This window comes from Haliotis rubra, unplaced genomic scaffold, assembly GCF_003918875.1.
Source record: "Haliotis rubra isolate DU_JTF1 unplaced genomic scaffold, ASM391887v1 Scf15, whole genome shotgun sequence".
In the NCBI taxonomy this organism is placed as follows: Eukaryota; Metazoa; Mollusca; class Gastropoda; order Lepetellida; family Haliotidae; genus Haliotis; species Haliotis rubra.
In genome coordinates this window covers 1941680-1960077 of record NW_025765447.1, presented here as the reverse complement: position 1 = coordinate 1960077, position 18398 = coordinate 1941680, and the positions used below count along the sequence as shown (strand labels likewise).

Genomic DNA, 18398 nt, shown 5'->3' with positions numbered 1-18398 from the left:
CGATTTTAACCCTTTAACATGTACACATGAACAAGAGGAGAAAATGCAAGCTACCTGCGTAACATATACATCGTAAAAAATATGAAAACTTACCCAACTCACCTTAACATCACTGAAAGTGAAAAACATTAGGCAAGCATACAACAAGTAATCTAAAAAACCCACCGACCTAGCTATGTAACCTCTAAAAGTTACAAAACGTAGACGGAAGGAAGCTAAACTGACCGCCATCTTGCCTGCCACCTGGCTGGAAAATGGAGCCTGCCTGTCAAAGTTACAACAATCATGAATGAAAAAATCAACCTACAATTCCATCTAGCGCCTCTGCGTAAGAAAAGGATCCATACATACAGCAGGTGACTCTTTACCACTCATTTTCAAAGGCCGAAGTAGAAAAACTTCAAAGAACACACACGCACGTCTATCACGAAGAACGACAGCATGAAAAGTGAGGTGCGAGGTTGTCGGCTAGAGTTACCTGCTCTTGCCGGTAGGGGGCCCTATAGGGGTGGTCTCACAAGACAAAACGTGTTTTGTTTATATATTTTTTATTAAAATATAGTTACAACTGTCGTAGGGTTTTTAAAATGGACATTTTAATGCTTATATGTACCCCAAAGAGGACTTCTTCTGAAAAAGGGAGGGAATTTGTAAAGGGAGGGTGTGTGTAATTGATTTGTGTACATGATATCCAAGTGGGTCACTTACTGTACGTAAATTTTAGGGGGGTTATTCACATTGTACATGCTTCTGTATACAAATCATCATTTACCCCCCTTGCCATTAATTTTGAGCAGTCCCTTATGTTAAAATGACTTCAAGAAATAGTTCATGGGACATGAAACCAGACAAAACAGCTTTTTCTGTTTGTATGAACACATTTTGAAGACCGAGTACAGGCTACCATTGGTTCAGGCTACCATTGGTTCAGGCAGCCATCAGCACATTACTGGCCCTTACAGACAAATCCTCGTTTATACAGTGTTTTATATCTCAGTTCTATTATTTACCCTGGACCCTCTTCCATCACCCCTGAATCAGGTTTAAAGTCCTCGATACTCATGGTATATGTCCTGAACAAGGGAAGACAACCTCGAGCGATACATGCCGTAGCTGACTTTGGTCAAACCATAGGAGTAATCAAACCAAGGATCATGATTGTGCCTAATGTTGGTTGTCATGTTGAGATAGCAGATCCTGGCAGCCATGGGAGACAACTCTGGACAGAGAATTACAGAACTTAGAACAATGTACATCAAATATGTCCAATATCCCTCCTTTATCGTCTATGAAAGGGAACAACTGATAACAACAATGCTCCAAATATTGTAAACATTTACATGAAGCAATTACGTATGTGTAAAACACATTCCACATTTCCTGGTTTCTCTTCTTCTACGAGCTGTTACCGATCTCATCACAATCATCCTCACTCATACACAGCTACCAAATACAAATAGATGACTTGTCTTCGTATACTTGAGAACAACTGCAATCAATACTTGATCATATACTGTTATCATGGTATATAGTACTAGTATTTTCATAGTAAAACCGTACACTGATAATAAATCAAAACGATAAAAAATGTTACATTGTGAGAATGTACCCATTTTTTCCAGTCTTGTTTTACAACAACCATAATTCATGTTTAAGTTCAAACTTCACACAGAGTAATACTAACATCCACTTTCTGCAAATATACAGTATGATTAAATATAACAACTGTCTCAACATTCCAAACATTATTCCCTCATCCCATAATGCAACAGCAGCTCCTGGTGGAGATGGCCACATCTTTCAGGGTCAGCCATTGTTCGTTGTCACACAGCGCAACCTCCACGAAAATGAGGTCCCCCTACATACTGATCCCTGTATCTGTGAAGCAAGGTCAACTGCTGGGCTCTTTAGCAAGAGTAAGAATAAGATCCTTGAGGCTTGACCGTTTGTTGGAGATGGAATTGACAGTCACAGCATCAGCCAGTGGGATGCCAGCAAACTCACAGAACTCCTTACAGAGGTGTTCAGACACTGAGATCACATACATTCCACAGTCATGCCCTGTAAGAGAGCAAAAGAAATTAATTTTAACAGTAGATATTCTTGTCTTTCCTATGTATCATGTGGTTTGACAACTGCGGTCCCTTGACAACTAATGTCCTAGTCTGTAGGGGAGGTCTTCGAATGGCATTTAGAAGTGAATCACATGAGGAAGAGTTTTTTAATGGATGTCAACTTCTTTATTATGAGGAACACAATGTTTCGGAGTAAATCCTTACTCCTTCATCAGCTGATGAAAGAGTAAAGACAAACTCCAAAATGTTATGTTTCTCGGGATGACAACACTGTATGGATGATCAACTTCTTAATTTGACAATGGCGACGTTTCGGTATAGATTCTTATACCGTTTTCAAGCAAGTGGAAAACAGTATTAGAATCTATACCGAAACGTCGCCATTGTCAAAGTAAAGAAGTTGATCATCCATAAAGTCTTGTCATCCCTATACCACCAACTTCTAGAATGCCACTCAAACAAATCGTTGTGTTTCTCACAATAAAGAAGTTGACATCCATCCACAAAGACTCTCTTCCTTAGTAGATATTCTCTTGTCAGAAAACTTCCAATCTTAATGATGTCATTCCTACAAAGTTTCTTATATTTTTCATGGCTTATGAAGAGTTTGTCAAATCTTGAAGCAGAGATCCGATTGCAATGAGATTGGTGTAACTAAACAGATGTAATATGTCACACAAACCATTCTTCTGTTGAGGACAGTCCATTTCCACAAACTTCATCCTTCCATAAGGAGCTGCAACAAGACGAAGTTCATCATTGGTTATCATACAGGTGAATATTTCAATCAAGGAACTCACTCACTCTCCAGCAAAATATGGTCATATTCAAACTGAAATCACATAAAACATAAAAGCCCTGTTTGTCATTAATATTTTCAAGTAAGTGAGTGAGTGAGTGAGTGAGCCATTCCAGCTGTATGGCGGTAGTCTGTAAGTAATCAATGTCTGGACCAGACAATCCAGGGACACGATGACGTGTCAGCAAGTCTGACCAACTGATCCTGTTAGCCACCTCGTACAAACACCATGGGTTTCTGAAGACCAAATCTAACCTAGATCTTCATGGGTAGGTCATGAGCAACATTTAGTGTATTACTAACATTCATTTATTTATTCGATATTTTGGCCATGTGGCCCAAAGTACAGTTGATTGTGACGACATAGCCGTAACACGTGACAGGAAGAACATATATACATCTTCATGATAAGGAAAACACATGTTTCATGAAAATTGCGATAGAAGTTATGGCTTGGATATTTTTTGCATTGTGAACAGATAGACTTTTGTAATTGATACTATGTAAATATTTTGTTCGGAGAACCACATACCTTTCACATACAAATAATACATGGTCCTCATCTTCGAGAACTTCTAACGTTCTAGAATACAACTTGTGCACACAGTAATGTTTTCATTAGTACATTTTTTTTGTCTCAGTAGATTTACTTTAAACGAATGCAATGCAATACGTAATTTACAGAATGCACGAATCAAGGTCTGATCACTTAGTGCTAAGACCTTGATTCGTGCATTCTGTAAGTTACTAACATTACTTAGAACAGTGATTCTGCATCAATAAACCCATGTCAAGTTTATCTCTCACAGTGCGACCCCAAGAGGTTTGACAATGGCCCTCTATCAATATTTTATTTGTTCCCGTTTGTTCAGTTTCTTGGCAGAACACTGCACTACTCACCATGTACATGAGGCTGTAATCTGTAAGCCAGTTTTTTGGCAACAGACTCGTTACTGTGGTTGGCTGAATCATAATGACGGAACTCTTGGGTGCTACGCACATACACAAGAAGACTCCTGAAATAGTGACAATTGGATATTTTCTCTGTAAAGACAAGCATCATCTTAAAGGAGAATAGTAGACAATTGCAATAATTTGCTGGGTGAAAGATAAAGTCATCAGAAACATGTACCCAAATTTTAATGTTTTTATCGCGAAAACAGCTTCCGTTATCTGAGCTTCGGGCCATTATGCATATTTCACTGGAACTAACGTGACCTTTCCGCTCGTGACGTCATATGTGACTAGCGTCCGCCATATTGCCAAAGAACAAGCGCTACAGTGATACAAATCGTGTTGTTTCTGTCGTTTTTGTAAATGGTACGATAGTGTATTCCGTTGCCTGGGGATCCATTAGATTTAGATGCTCCTATCATTCCGAGTCGGGTGCATATGAAAGAGACATGTACACATGGGGTATGAAAATCCCAAAGATAGGCTGAAGAAGGAAAATGTACCCACGAGATTCATATATAATAAATCATTCCATGTTACAACTTACTGTCAGTGGTATTTTTAACATAAATTAACCAAGTCCGATAGCCAGTAGAATTGCCCCCCGCTACAAACTGCCCCAGCAAATTTGGTCAAATTGCCCCAGGGGGTAGTCAAAATGCTCCAATTTATTTAAAATGATTAAATATAGGCCATAAATGGTTCCTTTTGTCAACTTTGATATTATGTTCTTCATATAAAAGTATATACATAGTTATGAGTTTACTAATGGAACATTGATCAGACATATTACTTAATAATAACTTTTACATGAAGAACATAACAGTTGACAAAAACTATGCATTTACGGCATATATTTAATCATTTTAAATAAATTTGACCAAATTAGAATGAATGACCAAATTTGCAGGGGCATTTTGCAGCTGGGGCAGTTCGACTGGTACCCATGAGATATAATATCAAAGTCAGTAAGAGATTTCACATGAGCTTGAAAGTGTTTCACTATAACGTTCTTTTCGGTTTGGAGCCCTAAATACTGCAGTCTACCCAAAACATTGCCGAGTACAATGGCAAATCATGAAGTACTTGTTGCTTTCATTGTTTTCCATTTTGTCCAATTACGCCACGTCGGCATCAGACTCGCTATTTGTCAGTAGTGTGTCAGTAGAAAGTTGTTCTGTATTCTCATTGGCTGACAAGATGTCATTCTAAGGCTATAACCGAGTACCATAACTATTTCCATAAACAAACACTGGGGAAACATACATTGTCTTGACTAATATTTTATAATTCACCAGTTTTCGGGGAATAACTTATCTGCGTCGCGAATATTATCTCTGCTCGACTAGGCTGGGATCTTGTATGGAGACTTGATACATTATTAATGAAACCTAGGATCCTAACTTTTTTCAACAAAATAATTCCAGTGTAATTTTTTGTAGCAGATAATTTCTATTTTCTCCGTCTGAAGCATAATTATTTTGTTTTTAAATCCCAGACACCCTACAGTCACCCTTTTGACACAAAAGGAACTGCAATCACATTTTTTTTTTTTTTAAATAATTCTTAGGGACTGGTCATATATTTATAGGGTGGGTTTGCTGGCTGGAACTGTATCACATTTTGCTGACAAATAGTATTCTTGTTAAATGATATGGTCTATTTTAAAATTTATTTTGACCTCAAGTGGTGCCTCCGTTTCACTTGATTCTTCTTCTTCATCTTCACTGGAAGATTGTCTTGCAAGATGTAAAATCAGATCGTATTGATACGGTCTAACATCCATTTCAGAAATGACATTAGGAACATCTTGTACTGCTTCAGAATCCATGGACACTGTTAAGTTGTGAGGTAAAATCAAAGAGGAAGCCATCAGCAACAGGCACTTATGACGTCACGTCACGCGATACCCCCTCTGCTCATTAAATGTCGGGTGTTTCCGTAATAGGCGGAAATACGAGTACATTTTTGTGTGATTTTATTGCTATTTTACAAACTTTTTGTTCAATTTTAATCAAGGAAGGTGACTTTTAGAACATCCTTTGCAACATATCCAAAGTTTTGTTTTTTGTTCGTATTCTCCTTTAAAGAGTTAGGAGATAACAGTGCTTCAAACATAAAGTCATAAACTGACTGAGATATTCATCACTTTGGCTAAATCATGGTGCTGGCAAATAGGGCTGCAACGATTTGGTTCGATTCACCTTAGGTTCGATTTTCGAGACCATTATCACTATATTTGCTAGTAGGGCTGCAACGATTCACCCAGACCTCGATTCGATTTTCGATACTGTACCCTCGATTCGATCATTTTCGATTCGATTCTTCATACAAGTAAAAACATCATATTTCACTTAACTCAGATTTTCAGTCAGCTTTTTTATCATGAAACCATCGTCAACTTAGCGATGTCTACTAACAACAATTCTCATTGGATAATTAGCCGGCGTCAACCAATCACATTTCGCCTTATTTCAGCACTTGAAACTGCTCGAGTTGGAGTCAAAATTATGTTCTGGCTGTGTGGAAATAATTTGAATCGGTATTCAAATATCGAATCGAAATAAATTGTATGGAGGGCAGATCTGGGATTTGAAACCCACAACCAAGAGATCCTGACACTGCTAAGGGACATAACTGGGCACAGATGAAAGATCTTAATCAGGATCTTTGGATTAGAACCCAAGCTATAAAGGTAAATTTGCAAAGACCAAAGGCCTTAATCTAAATGATATGAATTCACCTGTACCCATTTTGTAAACAATATGTTGATGTGCCATCTTGCCAGTGTTTGTTTGTTTGTTGTTTAACGCCGCACTCAGCAACATCACAGCTATATGCGGGCAATATGTAAATAATCAAGTCTGGACCATACAGTCCAGTGATCAACATCATGAGCATCCATCTACACAACTGGGATACGATGACCTGGAACAACCAAGTCAGTGAGTCTGAACCCCCAATCATGCTAGTCTTTTCTTACGCATCTTACCAGTGAGATCCTCCAACTTGATCACATGAGGAATTGTCGTTGACAGCCAGAAATACAAACTGTTTGGATGGAAGGCCTAGAGGCTCAAGTAAAACAACAAGCTCCTCAACTGAAAACAATATGCTTTTGTTACAGAAGAAAATTGACACATTCCTGTTAGCTCTAAAATCTTTCTAAAATATCAACATATTGAGGTAGGCCAGTTTACTGAACAGTATGCATGATAGGCTGCAAGTCTTGTCAGTCTTGTTGTGTTCAACCAATGTATGATTTCAGATTTCATGGGGTTTGTGGTCAGTAATTGGCTGTCAGTTGTCAGTTTATCTTAAGTATGGCACATTGTGTGTTCACAGTCCAAGAACTGCATTATTTTCCCTTCCGCCCAGCCCTTTCTGCAATGCTAAAGCCCTAAATGAAGACAGTCTAGATTTCTTCATGTTCTGAATTTCCCATCTCACTGGGACTCCTTTTATATTAAATGACAATATTTGTTCTAATCAAAAATAGATATATTCAGAGGCTATGCATTAGTCTACACATTATTCTGAGTTCCAGATTTGATGCATAGGAACCCTGGTCCAGTCTGTGCCTTGAACAGTCGCGGGAAGTAATGAGTTATAAGTTTCTAGAAACTTCAAGCAATTTCATCATTGTGGATATCAGAAAAGGGTTTTACATATTTTACTAATGTAGACAATTAAACTTAAGATATCTGACAGCATGAGTGAACACTTAAACCACATGGTTACTCTGTTGCCATGACCTTTATTTTATCTTATAGTAGCATTCTCTTCCTGTGTAGTTAACAATTATTTCACCTCACAGTAAAGTATTCACAAGCCAAACTCTGCCAAAACAAAGTGGAATGCGTGGCCTTTAATATATGTTTCAACCTTTGAAATAATTTAATAATAACAATAACAATATTATTATTATAATAATACTATTTATGCACCTTGAATGTCCTGGGCGCTTATTTGTAACCATAAATCAAATATCAATTATAGCAAGAAATGTTTGTCTTATTAAGTATTCCAAGAACAGATATCAATACATGACCTCAAATGAAACATCAGAGTTACAGATAAGCTGCAAATATTTATGTGAAAACTCAATTCCAAGTACGCTTGAATTTTTGTAAATACTCATTAAATGTAATCTTACATGCGTACACATAAAAATGTCAATTCTTAGTTTGTGTAGCGGTGGATAAATAAAATAACTGAGGTATATTGAGACTGAGAGGTTCTATTTCGGGACATGAACTTGGCAGCTTGCAGTCTTTCTTATCGTTAAAAACTATATTATAGTTTTACAATTAATGGAAAATGGCAAAGTACCAAAATGAGTTTGAGTGAGCTGAGTACAATTTATTTTGTTACTCAAAGGAAAATTAGGATACCCCATTGAGATGAGCACAAGCGAGTACATAACTCAATGACCGAAAAAGTTATCTGGAGCTCTGAAACATTATCATTATTTTGCACAATTACTCTCACCATGCACAACTACACAACTAAAAAAACAGGTTGTCGCGTCTAAACGCAAGTTTGGATGTGGTACTTTAGACGGCAGGAAAACTGGGGCACAAGAAATTATTACAGGTATCACTGGCAATGGAACATAGAAGTATTTAGTGAAGATGGTAAATGTGCTTACCTGGAGACAGCTTCAGTAGCTGAGTGAAGGATGGTGAGATGAAACACAGGCGATCAGCAGAATGGTTGAACTGTTCTCTTTCATAGTACCTGCAACATCAGTGTACTCAGCATGGTATTGCTTGACAACAATGATAGGTGCACTGGCTATACAATGCATTCCTTAATTACTTGTGAATACACAGGACTTATTGATGCCTGTATATTTTCAGTAAAATGCTGATTTAAGTTGATGAAAGTAGGTTGTGAATTATCTGTTTGATTGGCATTTTAGAAGTTGATGAATAATAAGAAAGGTATGATACTTTATTGCCAGTGAGAAGCACAACCACAACAATAACAACTTCTTGGGAGTACTGCACTTTACCGGGCGCACTTTTTCAGATTAATTAGCTCTGCTGGGGTTCCCTAACCCTAACCCTAAGGATCATAAAGGGTGCCTAACCCTAAACCTAAGCATCGTAAAGGGTGGCATACCCTTACTCTAAACCCTAAGGATCGTAAAGGGAGCAGCGAGGGCTGCGCCCGGTAAAGTGCATTCTAGCCAACTTCTTTATTATACTATGATGCGACATTTCCGGATAGATTCTTATACTGTTGTCAAGCAAGAGTGAAGTAATACAACACAGAGCAAGGTTGTGTATCACGGAAGTGAAATGAGTTCAAGCATGACTGTCATGCTAACCCACAATTTAGTGATACTCAAACAATGTATGGAGAGTATATTGCCACAAGCCTGTAGAACATGAACTCTGTTGTAGCAACTAGAAACTGCATCTTGCCTATTACAACTGAGATATGTATCACAGTAACAAGTAATATAGCACATGTATCAAATGTTTTGATAACAACTGCCCAACTGACACACTGTGTTAGATGACCTAGATACTTGACCTGAGAATGACCCACTTAGCTGTGTAAACATTCCTTTTGTAAGTGCTATTATTCAAACAAAACACATGTATCGTTCCAATGTAATGCATTAATAAATCCATGATATTATAGCCTGTCGGACATGCATCAACATTATTCATGACAACACGCTTGTGTAGCTCTATTACACCCTTGTTGTTTGCAATATGCAAATGTCTGGACTCGACAGTGCAGAGCGTAACCTTTAACCGAATGTCACGGTCAATGCTATCTCTAATCAACAAGGCATGTCAGCATTAAAACCCCGTCTTTCTGTCATCACTGTTATTGCTTAGCACTTCCGATAAACAGGCGGAATATTCTCCAGTGAATGTTTGTTTACGATTTGGGAGAAAGTTGTAAATTATCGTCCAACTGCACGTCATGTTTACACTTCAAAGTCACGATTCACCATTGCTCTGCAGTTAATACTTACTCAAAACAGAAGCCTATTAGTTTATCATTTAGCCAACCCGGGTCTTCTAGAAGTCGGAGGTCTCCTTGTCGTATGAGACTGTCATTAAAACTAAGAACTATCGCATCGTCGTCTTCAGCCATGGTCACACTGCATATGTGACATCACTTCCGTTTAGTGCCCAGCCCCCAAAAGTCAACCAATGAAAAACGCGAGTGCCCTCGTGCCTCCAAGTTTACTTTCGTGTTTCCGAGTTTGAATGAACGAACCCGTGAAAGGTCATGACCTCATCAGTGTGGAGCGTAAATAAAACCCCAGCATGCAGAATGGCTGGAAAAACAAAATATTGCATCATCCCCTCGCACACTTGCATCACCATTTGATGCAGTTGCATCATTACTTTGCCATTATTAATTAAACATTAATCCCAAAATGAATACTAAACCATATTGTTCTTATATATGTTTATATTTTACTTATATTGGTTATGTTTGGTTTGCAAACATGAAAAAAGAGACAACAGTAATGTGATCTTACTGATATATTAATAGAGGGAAATTAAGTAAACGTCTAATGCAATGACCTCTGTCAATAATTTCAGTGTTTGTTTTTGTCCATTTATATTTTTAAAATAACATAAAATTGTATAAGTGATTTCTATTCAGGAAAAAGAACTGGTGGCTTAATATATTTAAACAGGTGCATATTATTTGCTTACCAGTGTGACAGAATTGATTCATTCGACCCAGAATGATAAAAAATAATTACATCGGACCAGAGACCATGGTCTCTGATGGGACTGGCCCACACAGACCTTCCTCAAAAACTGTTCCATCAACATTTACTACTTGGTTACCAGGTCCCTATTAAAGGCCTAGGACACCCATTTAGAAAAGTCCCTATCTTTAGTGAGGTAGCAGCAGTGAAAAGCGCTATCCAGTAATTGGTATGACAACTCCCACCCTCAAGAGAGTGAGTCAGTGAGGGAACTAGACACAGAATGTATCAGGTGACTAAAAACAAACAAGGTTTACCCTGCTGTTGAAACAGTGTCCAGTGAGTTCAGTGACCAACTGCATGAATATTAACTGCATGGTTTAATGGTCGAGTGAGTGACAAGCACTGGTGAACATGATCAGGACATGCAGTATGGGTGATAGTGGCCTGATGTATCAAATTACCTGATAATGATGTTATCTGAGTGGTGGCCTAGTGAGTGATAAACCCTCAACAGACACCCACAGTAGTATTGAACAGGTGAGGAGGGAGGGAGGGAGTGGAGTGAGCGAGTGAGTTTTACTTCACAGTCAGTGATATTCCAGCTATATGGCGGTGGTCTGTAAATAATCGAATCTGGACCAGACAATCCAGGGATCAACAGCTTGAACATCGATCTACGCAATTGGGATACGATGACATGTGTCAACCCAGTCAGCAAGCCTGACCACCGATCCCGTCAGTCACCTGTTACGACAAGCATGGGTTATTGAAGATCAATTCTAACCTGGACCTTCACGGGTAGTTGGGAAATGGGTATCACTCATTGTACCCATATGGGAATCGAGCATAGATCTTCAGTGAGACAATCAAACACTTTACTACACCAACGCTACAAGCTAATCTGATGATGTAGGAAATGGAAATGTTTGTGGTGAGCCCTTGGCCAAACTGTTCAGATACATGTAATTCACTCTCTTCTCATGTATACACTGAAGTTTTAACTTGAATAAAATGTATGAAAGTGTGAGCAGAGTCAGAAAAAACGTAAGCAACGTTTAGTGTAACCATACATTATAACCATTATTCAGTCATTAAACAATGTATCATGTGACTTAACATGGTCCTGGTATACTAATGGGTTGTACCATGGACTCTGGACTTAGCACTGGATCCATGAAGATCCAGGTAAGAACTGGTCTCCAGGAACCCATGGTCAGACTGACTGATTTGGTTGACATGTCATATCTCAACTGCGTAGATTGATGCTCATGATGTCAATCACTAGACCGCCTGGTTACAGACCACCGCCATATAGCTGTAATATTGCCGAGTGCGTAGTGAAACATTGAGCCAGTCTCTGACCACCGCCATATAGCTGTAATATTGCCGAGTGTGTAGTGAAACATTGAGCCAGTCTCTGACCACCGCCATCTAGCTGTAATATTGCCGAGTGCGTAGTGAAACATTGAGCCAGTCTCTGACCACCGCCATCTAGCTGTAATATTGCCGAGTGCGTAGTGAAACATTGAGCCAGTCTCTGACCACCGCCATATAGCTGTAATATTGCCGAAGTGCGTAGTGAAACATTGAGCCAGTCTCTGACCACCATATAGCTGTAATATTGCGAGTCGCGTGAGTGAAACACTGAGCCAGTCTCTGACCACCGCCATATAGCTGTAATATTGCGAGAGTCGTGGTGAAACATTGAGCCAGTCTCTGACCACCGCCATATAGCTGTAACATTACCGAGTGCGTAGTGAAACATTGAGCCAGTCTCTGACCACCGCCATATAGCTGTAATATTGCTGAGTGCGTAGTAAAACACTGAGCCAGTCTCTGACCACCGCCATATAGCTGTAATATTGCTGAGTGCGTAGTGAAACATTGAGCCAGTCTCTGACCACCGCCATATAACTGTAATATTGCTGAGTGCATAGTGAAACAATGAGCCAGTCTCTGACCACCGCCATATAGCTGTAATATTGCCGAGTGCGTAGTGAAACATTGAGCCAGTCTCTGACCACCGCCATATAGCTGTAATATTGCCGAGTGTGTAGTGAAACATTGAGCCAGTCTCTGACCACCGCCATATAGCTGTAATATTGCCGAGTGCGTAGTGAAACATTGAGCCAGTCTCTGACCACCGTCATCTAGCTGTAATATTGCCGAGTGCGTAGTGAAACATTGAGCCAGTCTCTGACCACCGCCATCTAGCTGTAATATTGCTGAGTGCGTAGTGAAACATTGAGCCAGTCTCTGACCATTTGAGATGTTACGGTTGGTTGTTTGTAATTTACTGCTGCACTCATCACAATTCTACCCAACAGTAGCCTGTAAATAGCAACCTGGACCAGACAATCCTGTGATTGATATTGTGAACAATGGTCCACTTCATCAGGGAACGATGACATGCCCTCACCAAATAACTGACAACCCAATCCATTTTGGTCACCCCTTATTGGCTTATAACCATGAAGCAAATGTCAGGTTGAAGTCCTTACTTGCAATCATCTATTCCTATAGTGTGCCCAGATTTGTTTCTCTAGGAAGTGCATTGAACATTCCTGGTAAATATTCACTTCAGTAACATTAACCCATGAAGATAAGGGTAAAAATTGGTCTTCAGCAACCCATGTTTGTCGAAAGAGGTAACTAACAGATCAGTAGTCTGGCTCACTGACTTGTTTGACACGTCATCGTATCCTAATTCCCGAGATTGATGCTCATACTGTTGATCACTGGATTGTCTGGTCCAGACTTGATTATTTACACACCAGGGCCCCGTTTCACAAAGCTCTCGTAGGCCTAAGATCTCGTAACTTTTCTTGTAGCATTCGTACCTCCTATATTGTAACATAGGAAGTACGAAAGCTACGAGAAAAGTTACGAGATCTTAGGCTTACGAGAAGGGGGCCAGCGCCATATAGCTGGAATATTGCTGAGTGCAGCGTTCAACAACAAACAAACCAAACCAAACCAACCAGGTCAGACACTTTGACATGTGGCTCCTCCCACTGATGTTGACATCATCCATTGAGACAGTTTCCCATATCTCAATATTGATTACCAATATTGATTATCAACAGACTATCATACTCACAACTGATTATCAACACTAACATTATCAACATGGATCAATGGTCTACGTGTTTGATTACCTTGTGAATAAATCCCCACTACTCCTGTTGGAAGAGCAGGGTAAACTCAGTGAGTTTAGTTTTACGCCGCTTTTAGCAATATTCCAGCAATATCATGGCGGGGGACACCAGAAATGGGGTTCACACATTGTACCCATGTGGGGATTTGAACCCGGGTCTTGGGGTGACGAGGAAACACTTTAACCACTAGGCTACCCCACCACCCACTCTAGCAGGGTAAAGACCAGATAAAAAAAGTCTTTGCTACATAATGGAATACTTCATGCATGATAGTTCCACAATCATTTATGCTGTTCATAGCTCAATGAGTGAGTCAGTTTGGTTTTACACCGCTTTTAGCAATATTCCAGCAATATCACAGTGGTGGACACCAGAAATAGGCTTCACACATTGTACCCATGTGGGGAATCGAACCCAGGCCTTCGGCATGATGAGCATGCGCTTTAACCACTAGACTACCCACAGCCCCCACAGCTCTATGGAATGATCCTGAATTAAGCCCTATCTTGGTAACTGATCGGTGGCAATGCCACAGTCTACAGTCTCTGCTGAGAAGAACACACACAATCTCACACGGGTCATTGTATTCCTCCGATGCTTATGCTGTTGATCACTGTTCTGCTCAAGAATAGATTATTTACAGACTACCGCCATATAGCTGGAATATTGCTGAGTGCGGCGCCACAAAACTACACTCACTCACTCAGTGTAAATATTGATACAACGCATTTCATTGTAAAATATTTTATTCATGCTTACACTTGGAATTTTGTTACATAATTTACTATGATCACCATGTACATCATTTAAAAACTGCAAGTGATTTACAGAAATCTGCATTAGAAAGTAGGGCAAGGCTGGGATCTTTTAGTAAAGGGTTTGAAAATTGTACCTCCCGGAACTATGGCTTGTCTCCTGCATTGACTTGACATGCTGGAAACTAAAATACTGTTCAGGGTGTGGATGAACCGAACTCATTCGCTCACTCTAAACATGAAAATGGCAAGCAACAAACCTCTCATTGAAACAAATGATATAGACATTTGTGACAGGGCAAAGTGAGTGTGTGAACAGTTCTTCAGTCACATCACAGCATTTCAGGTCATTATAGGATTTACCCAACACAAACCCACAAGCACTAATAGGTTGCTGCCGGCTTACAATTACAAGGGACACAACTCCGCAGAGTGAACTGAGGCAGTGCCAACCATTGTTAACCATTGTCTTGGTACTGGTTTGAAATGAAATATTGGTTAATTTAGAGAGATGTTCTGGTTACTTTGAGTGCACAAACCGAAACTTTTGAATATGGGTCAAGACAGAATAAAATCTTTGAATGACATTTAGAAGCAATACAAATATAGGTCGAAAATTTAAGGATGTCAACTTTTGAATACAAAGTACACGTCGAAGCAATGAGAATACACTCTGAAATATCATGTTCCTCATAGTTCAGAAGTTGATCTCCAGAATTTAAGATATAACAGCCCTTTTGATGCATTTCCATTTACAACTGAAATACTGTACAAAGCTATATTCACCCTATCCCATTCATCTTGTTTTACATATATACAGTTATGGCATAGCATAATTCTTCGTACAGTGATAACAGAACATGAGGTGTTTTTTTACAAGCACTTTACCAAATTCTGTCTGACTAAAATATCCCCAGATCTTCATTTATTGTATTTCTTCGCAGCAAATTGCTTTGGAGTTTTTTAAACCTATTTCTTTGGACTTGTGGACCACAGTCCATGCTGGAGAAAACATATTTACTTTTCAGTCAACATCTCAAAAGTATAGCGCTGTAAAATGTCACGGACATAATTTCTACCATATTTGACTTACAATCAGTTTCAACTCAAGCATGCCATCAATAACTTGTAAATCCCTAAACAGATTCATGTTACAGCATTGAAGCGACTTCATGGTACATGTAAAATAACACCTGATAATCTTCATGCAACACTTTACATGTGTATCTGAGTATTATACTACATTCAACAAACTCTAATCAAGAATTCATAGAATCTATGTTTGATTTATCTTTCAAAAACATTTGATTAAGGGAAAAATGACTATTGCATATAAGGATACAAGTCTTCATACTGAACAGCTGTTTGGAAGTTTGGAAGTGTATATATAATATATATCCTGGGGTGAAACTACTGCTATTTTTGGCTTACACTTAACATTAGTATCAGACTGAATAATGTACAAGAGTCTAGTTACACAACATATTAAATGTATATGACATATGAAACTCAATGTATGTTATTCAGCAATCATGAATGTAACTACCATAAATTCTCTACTAGACACCCAAGCATCTAAATGTATAAATTTCATGCAAGCCACATGACTGATGTCTATTCTGTCTATGGTGGCATAGTGTCAACTCACTATCTTACTAAATGTATTAGTGAAATGGAGTAATCATTGCATGTTGTAAGTTAATTTCACTGGGATCATTCATTTCATCAGAAGATGGAACCCCTCCCCATCTTCTTCCCTCTACTCTTCTGTGTTTCTCTTCCTATTTCCACACTTTCACTTCTAGTACTTATCCTATATTTGCTTTAATTTCTCATTATAGTGTGTAAAGCAAATGTTGTACATTTCGAGGATGTTACTTTCACATCTGTGGATAATATTTTCATCTCTATGTGCATCCTCGATAATCTCCAGGGTATCGTTACGATCACTCTCTTCTATCGTTGGATGCATCCGCGGCTTGGCCTGATAATTATATTACCTCTTTGCTGGCTCCGCTGCATTCTCACAGTAGCCAATCAGCTAAGCCGCCGTTACATCCGAAAGCTTGCCAGTGTCAACAAAGATAGCGGTTGCAGTCAGCGAAGGTTTGTTCGCGAGTACCACTCAGATTTTGGAAAAATAATACAGACAAATTGACAGATCTGAAACTTTTCAAAACAATTATAAAGAACTCCTTCCACATCTTTCAGAGTACCTTCTGCATCAATTGTGTTGCCAAGTTTAAACAGTTAGATAATTTGAGAAGCGAAAGTGAGTTGTGATTGGTTAGCTCAACTTCCAGCGTAGACACCTGATTGGATAAAAGCCAGCCAAGGGAGGTAATAAAATCATCGGACCAAGCCGTGGATGTATCGCATACTGAGAGTGATAAGTAATGTATACCCTGGAGATTATCGAGGATGCTCTATGTGAAACACAGATATATTTGGATTCTGTTATAAGCAGTATAACTTATGTATCTTATGTGTAACATCTGTCTTTATGCTAATAAAAAATAAATAAAAAAGTATATTATGAACACACCTAAAAAAAGAAGATGGAACCTCAATAAGGGACCAAACTTTTACAAAGACACAGCTTCTGTTTTTTCAATTGCAATCAATTAAAGACTGGCTTGTATTGAAGGTCTGGTGTCTAATACAGGAACTATTGCATTAACATTACAAAACTCCCATTGTTACATCATTATTCGTGTTATATGAGGCAGCATGTTATACTACAACAAGGAATGTTGTATAACATGAAGCTCATTTCTAGTGTTCTAGTGTCCATGATACTGATGAATATCAGGAAAATGAAGCATAAGCATCACCCCTGTACATGACGAAACTCAAATGGTAAAGCATTAATATACCTGTCCATCTTTACCTGTCATATTATTTATTTCATAAACAAGGCTGGATGAAAATAAGCCAATACCTATTTCAGGAAAGACTTGTCTTTCCTGGATTGCTGAAATTCTTTCATTACTTTCTGCCATATCTCTAAAATGTGTTAAATGTTACCAAAAACCAAGTTGTAAAAAATATCATAACAGTTGTATAGTGTTGGTGACCATGCTCCCTTGTACCTGTGGCTAGTTTTGTAACCATGGTAACCAAAATAATTTTAGGATTAACAACTGATATTCCCCAAAATATAACACAAAGATTTACTTTATCAAAATATAAAGGTCCTGTCTGTTTGTACCCATACAATATACCAAAAAGACAGATAGGGCAAATTTAAAAATGATCAATAAATTATACCGCATAATTTACATATTTCAATATATACCAACTGCACAAAAATATGTACTGCAATATGCAGCTCACACAATACACCACACATTGGAAGTTCACTTGGATTGCATCTGGGTAAGTTTTGGCACCTTCAAAATAATCAAACATCAAAGATTAATAAAACAGAAATGATGAGCGTCCACTAAAACCTGCTTGTGCTAATAAATTGGCAGGTTCTGTGTCCTAATTGACAATATTTATGATTATCAAGTTTGACAAAAACATCTTACCAGTTGCAAACAAGACAAGGACACAAGTACTGCTCCAATAAAGAATCATCAAGTATCAAGTGTTTTACACCTCGGTCATACAGTGATAATACTCCCTACCTTTCCCCTAACTTTGTCTTAAAGTTCTGTCTGTACCTTGGCCTCTTTAATAACCAGCTTCACAGTGTCTCCGCTCAAAGTCAACGATCAGGAAGAACTTTTTAAACAACCGGGTCCGTTTCACAAGGTGATTGTAGTGCTTTCGACTATGTTAAAGTATGGGTGTTACGATCACCTGAGTGCTACTAATCGCTTTGTAAAACAGGGCCCCAGATCTATACCCAAAACAACTGCTGTAGCCTACAAGCTTGTCTCTGGAAATGTTTTCTTCCATCTCAAGACAAGGAGGTAAGTCTTATGCAACAAAATGTTACTAGTTGTAACATGG

The 18398-nt window shown here is 38.6% G+C and overlaps 1 protein-coding gene across 1 annotated transcript; it reads right to left on the bottom strand.

Moving 5' to 3' along the window:
- Window positions 1–1095: 1095 nt before the first annotated feature.
- LOC124270101 (sentrin-specific protease 8-like) lies at window positions 1096–9980 on the bottom strand. The gene is made up of 6 exons (XM_046705120.1): window positions 9827–9980; window positions 8480–8568; window positions 6821–6929; window positions 3775–3890; window positions 2758–2811; window positions 1096–2061 (listed from the first exon to the last, which is right to left on the bottom strand). Exons 1-6 carry the CDS (start codon window positions 9946–9948, stop codon window positions 1892–1894), a joined length of 660 nt encoding a protein of 219 aa, XP_046561076.1. The 5' UTR covers window positions 9949–9980; the 3' UTR covers window positions 1096–1891.
- Window positions 9981–18398: the final 8418 nt, after the last annotated feature.

Bases quoted from the DNA above. Each gene is read 5' to 3' on its own strand.
- LOC124270101 (XM_046705120.1), bottom strand. From the start codon at position 9,948: ATGGCTGAAGACGACGATGCGATAGTTCTTAGTTTTAATGACAGTCTC. The intron at 2,812-3,774 runs GTGAGTAGTGCA...GTCTTGTTGCAG, and splicing joins ATTACAGCCTCATGTACATG to CTCCTTATGGAAGGATGAAG. The intron at 2,062-2,757 runs GTTTGTGTGACA...GCTCTCTTACAG, and splicing joins CTGTCCTCAACAGAAGAATG to GGCATGACTGTGGAATGTAT.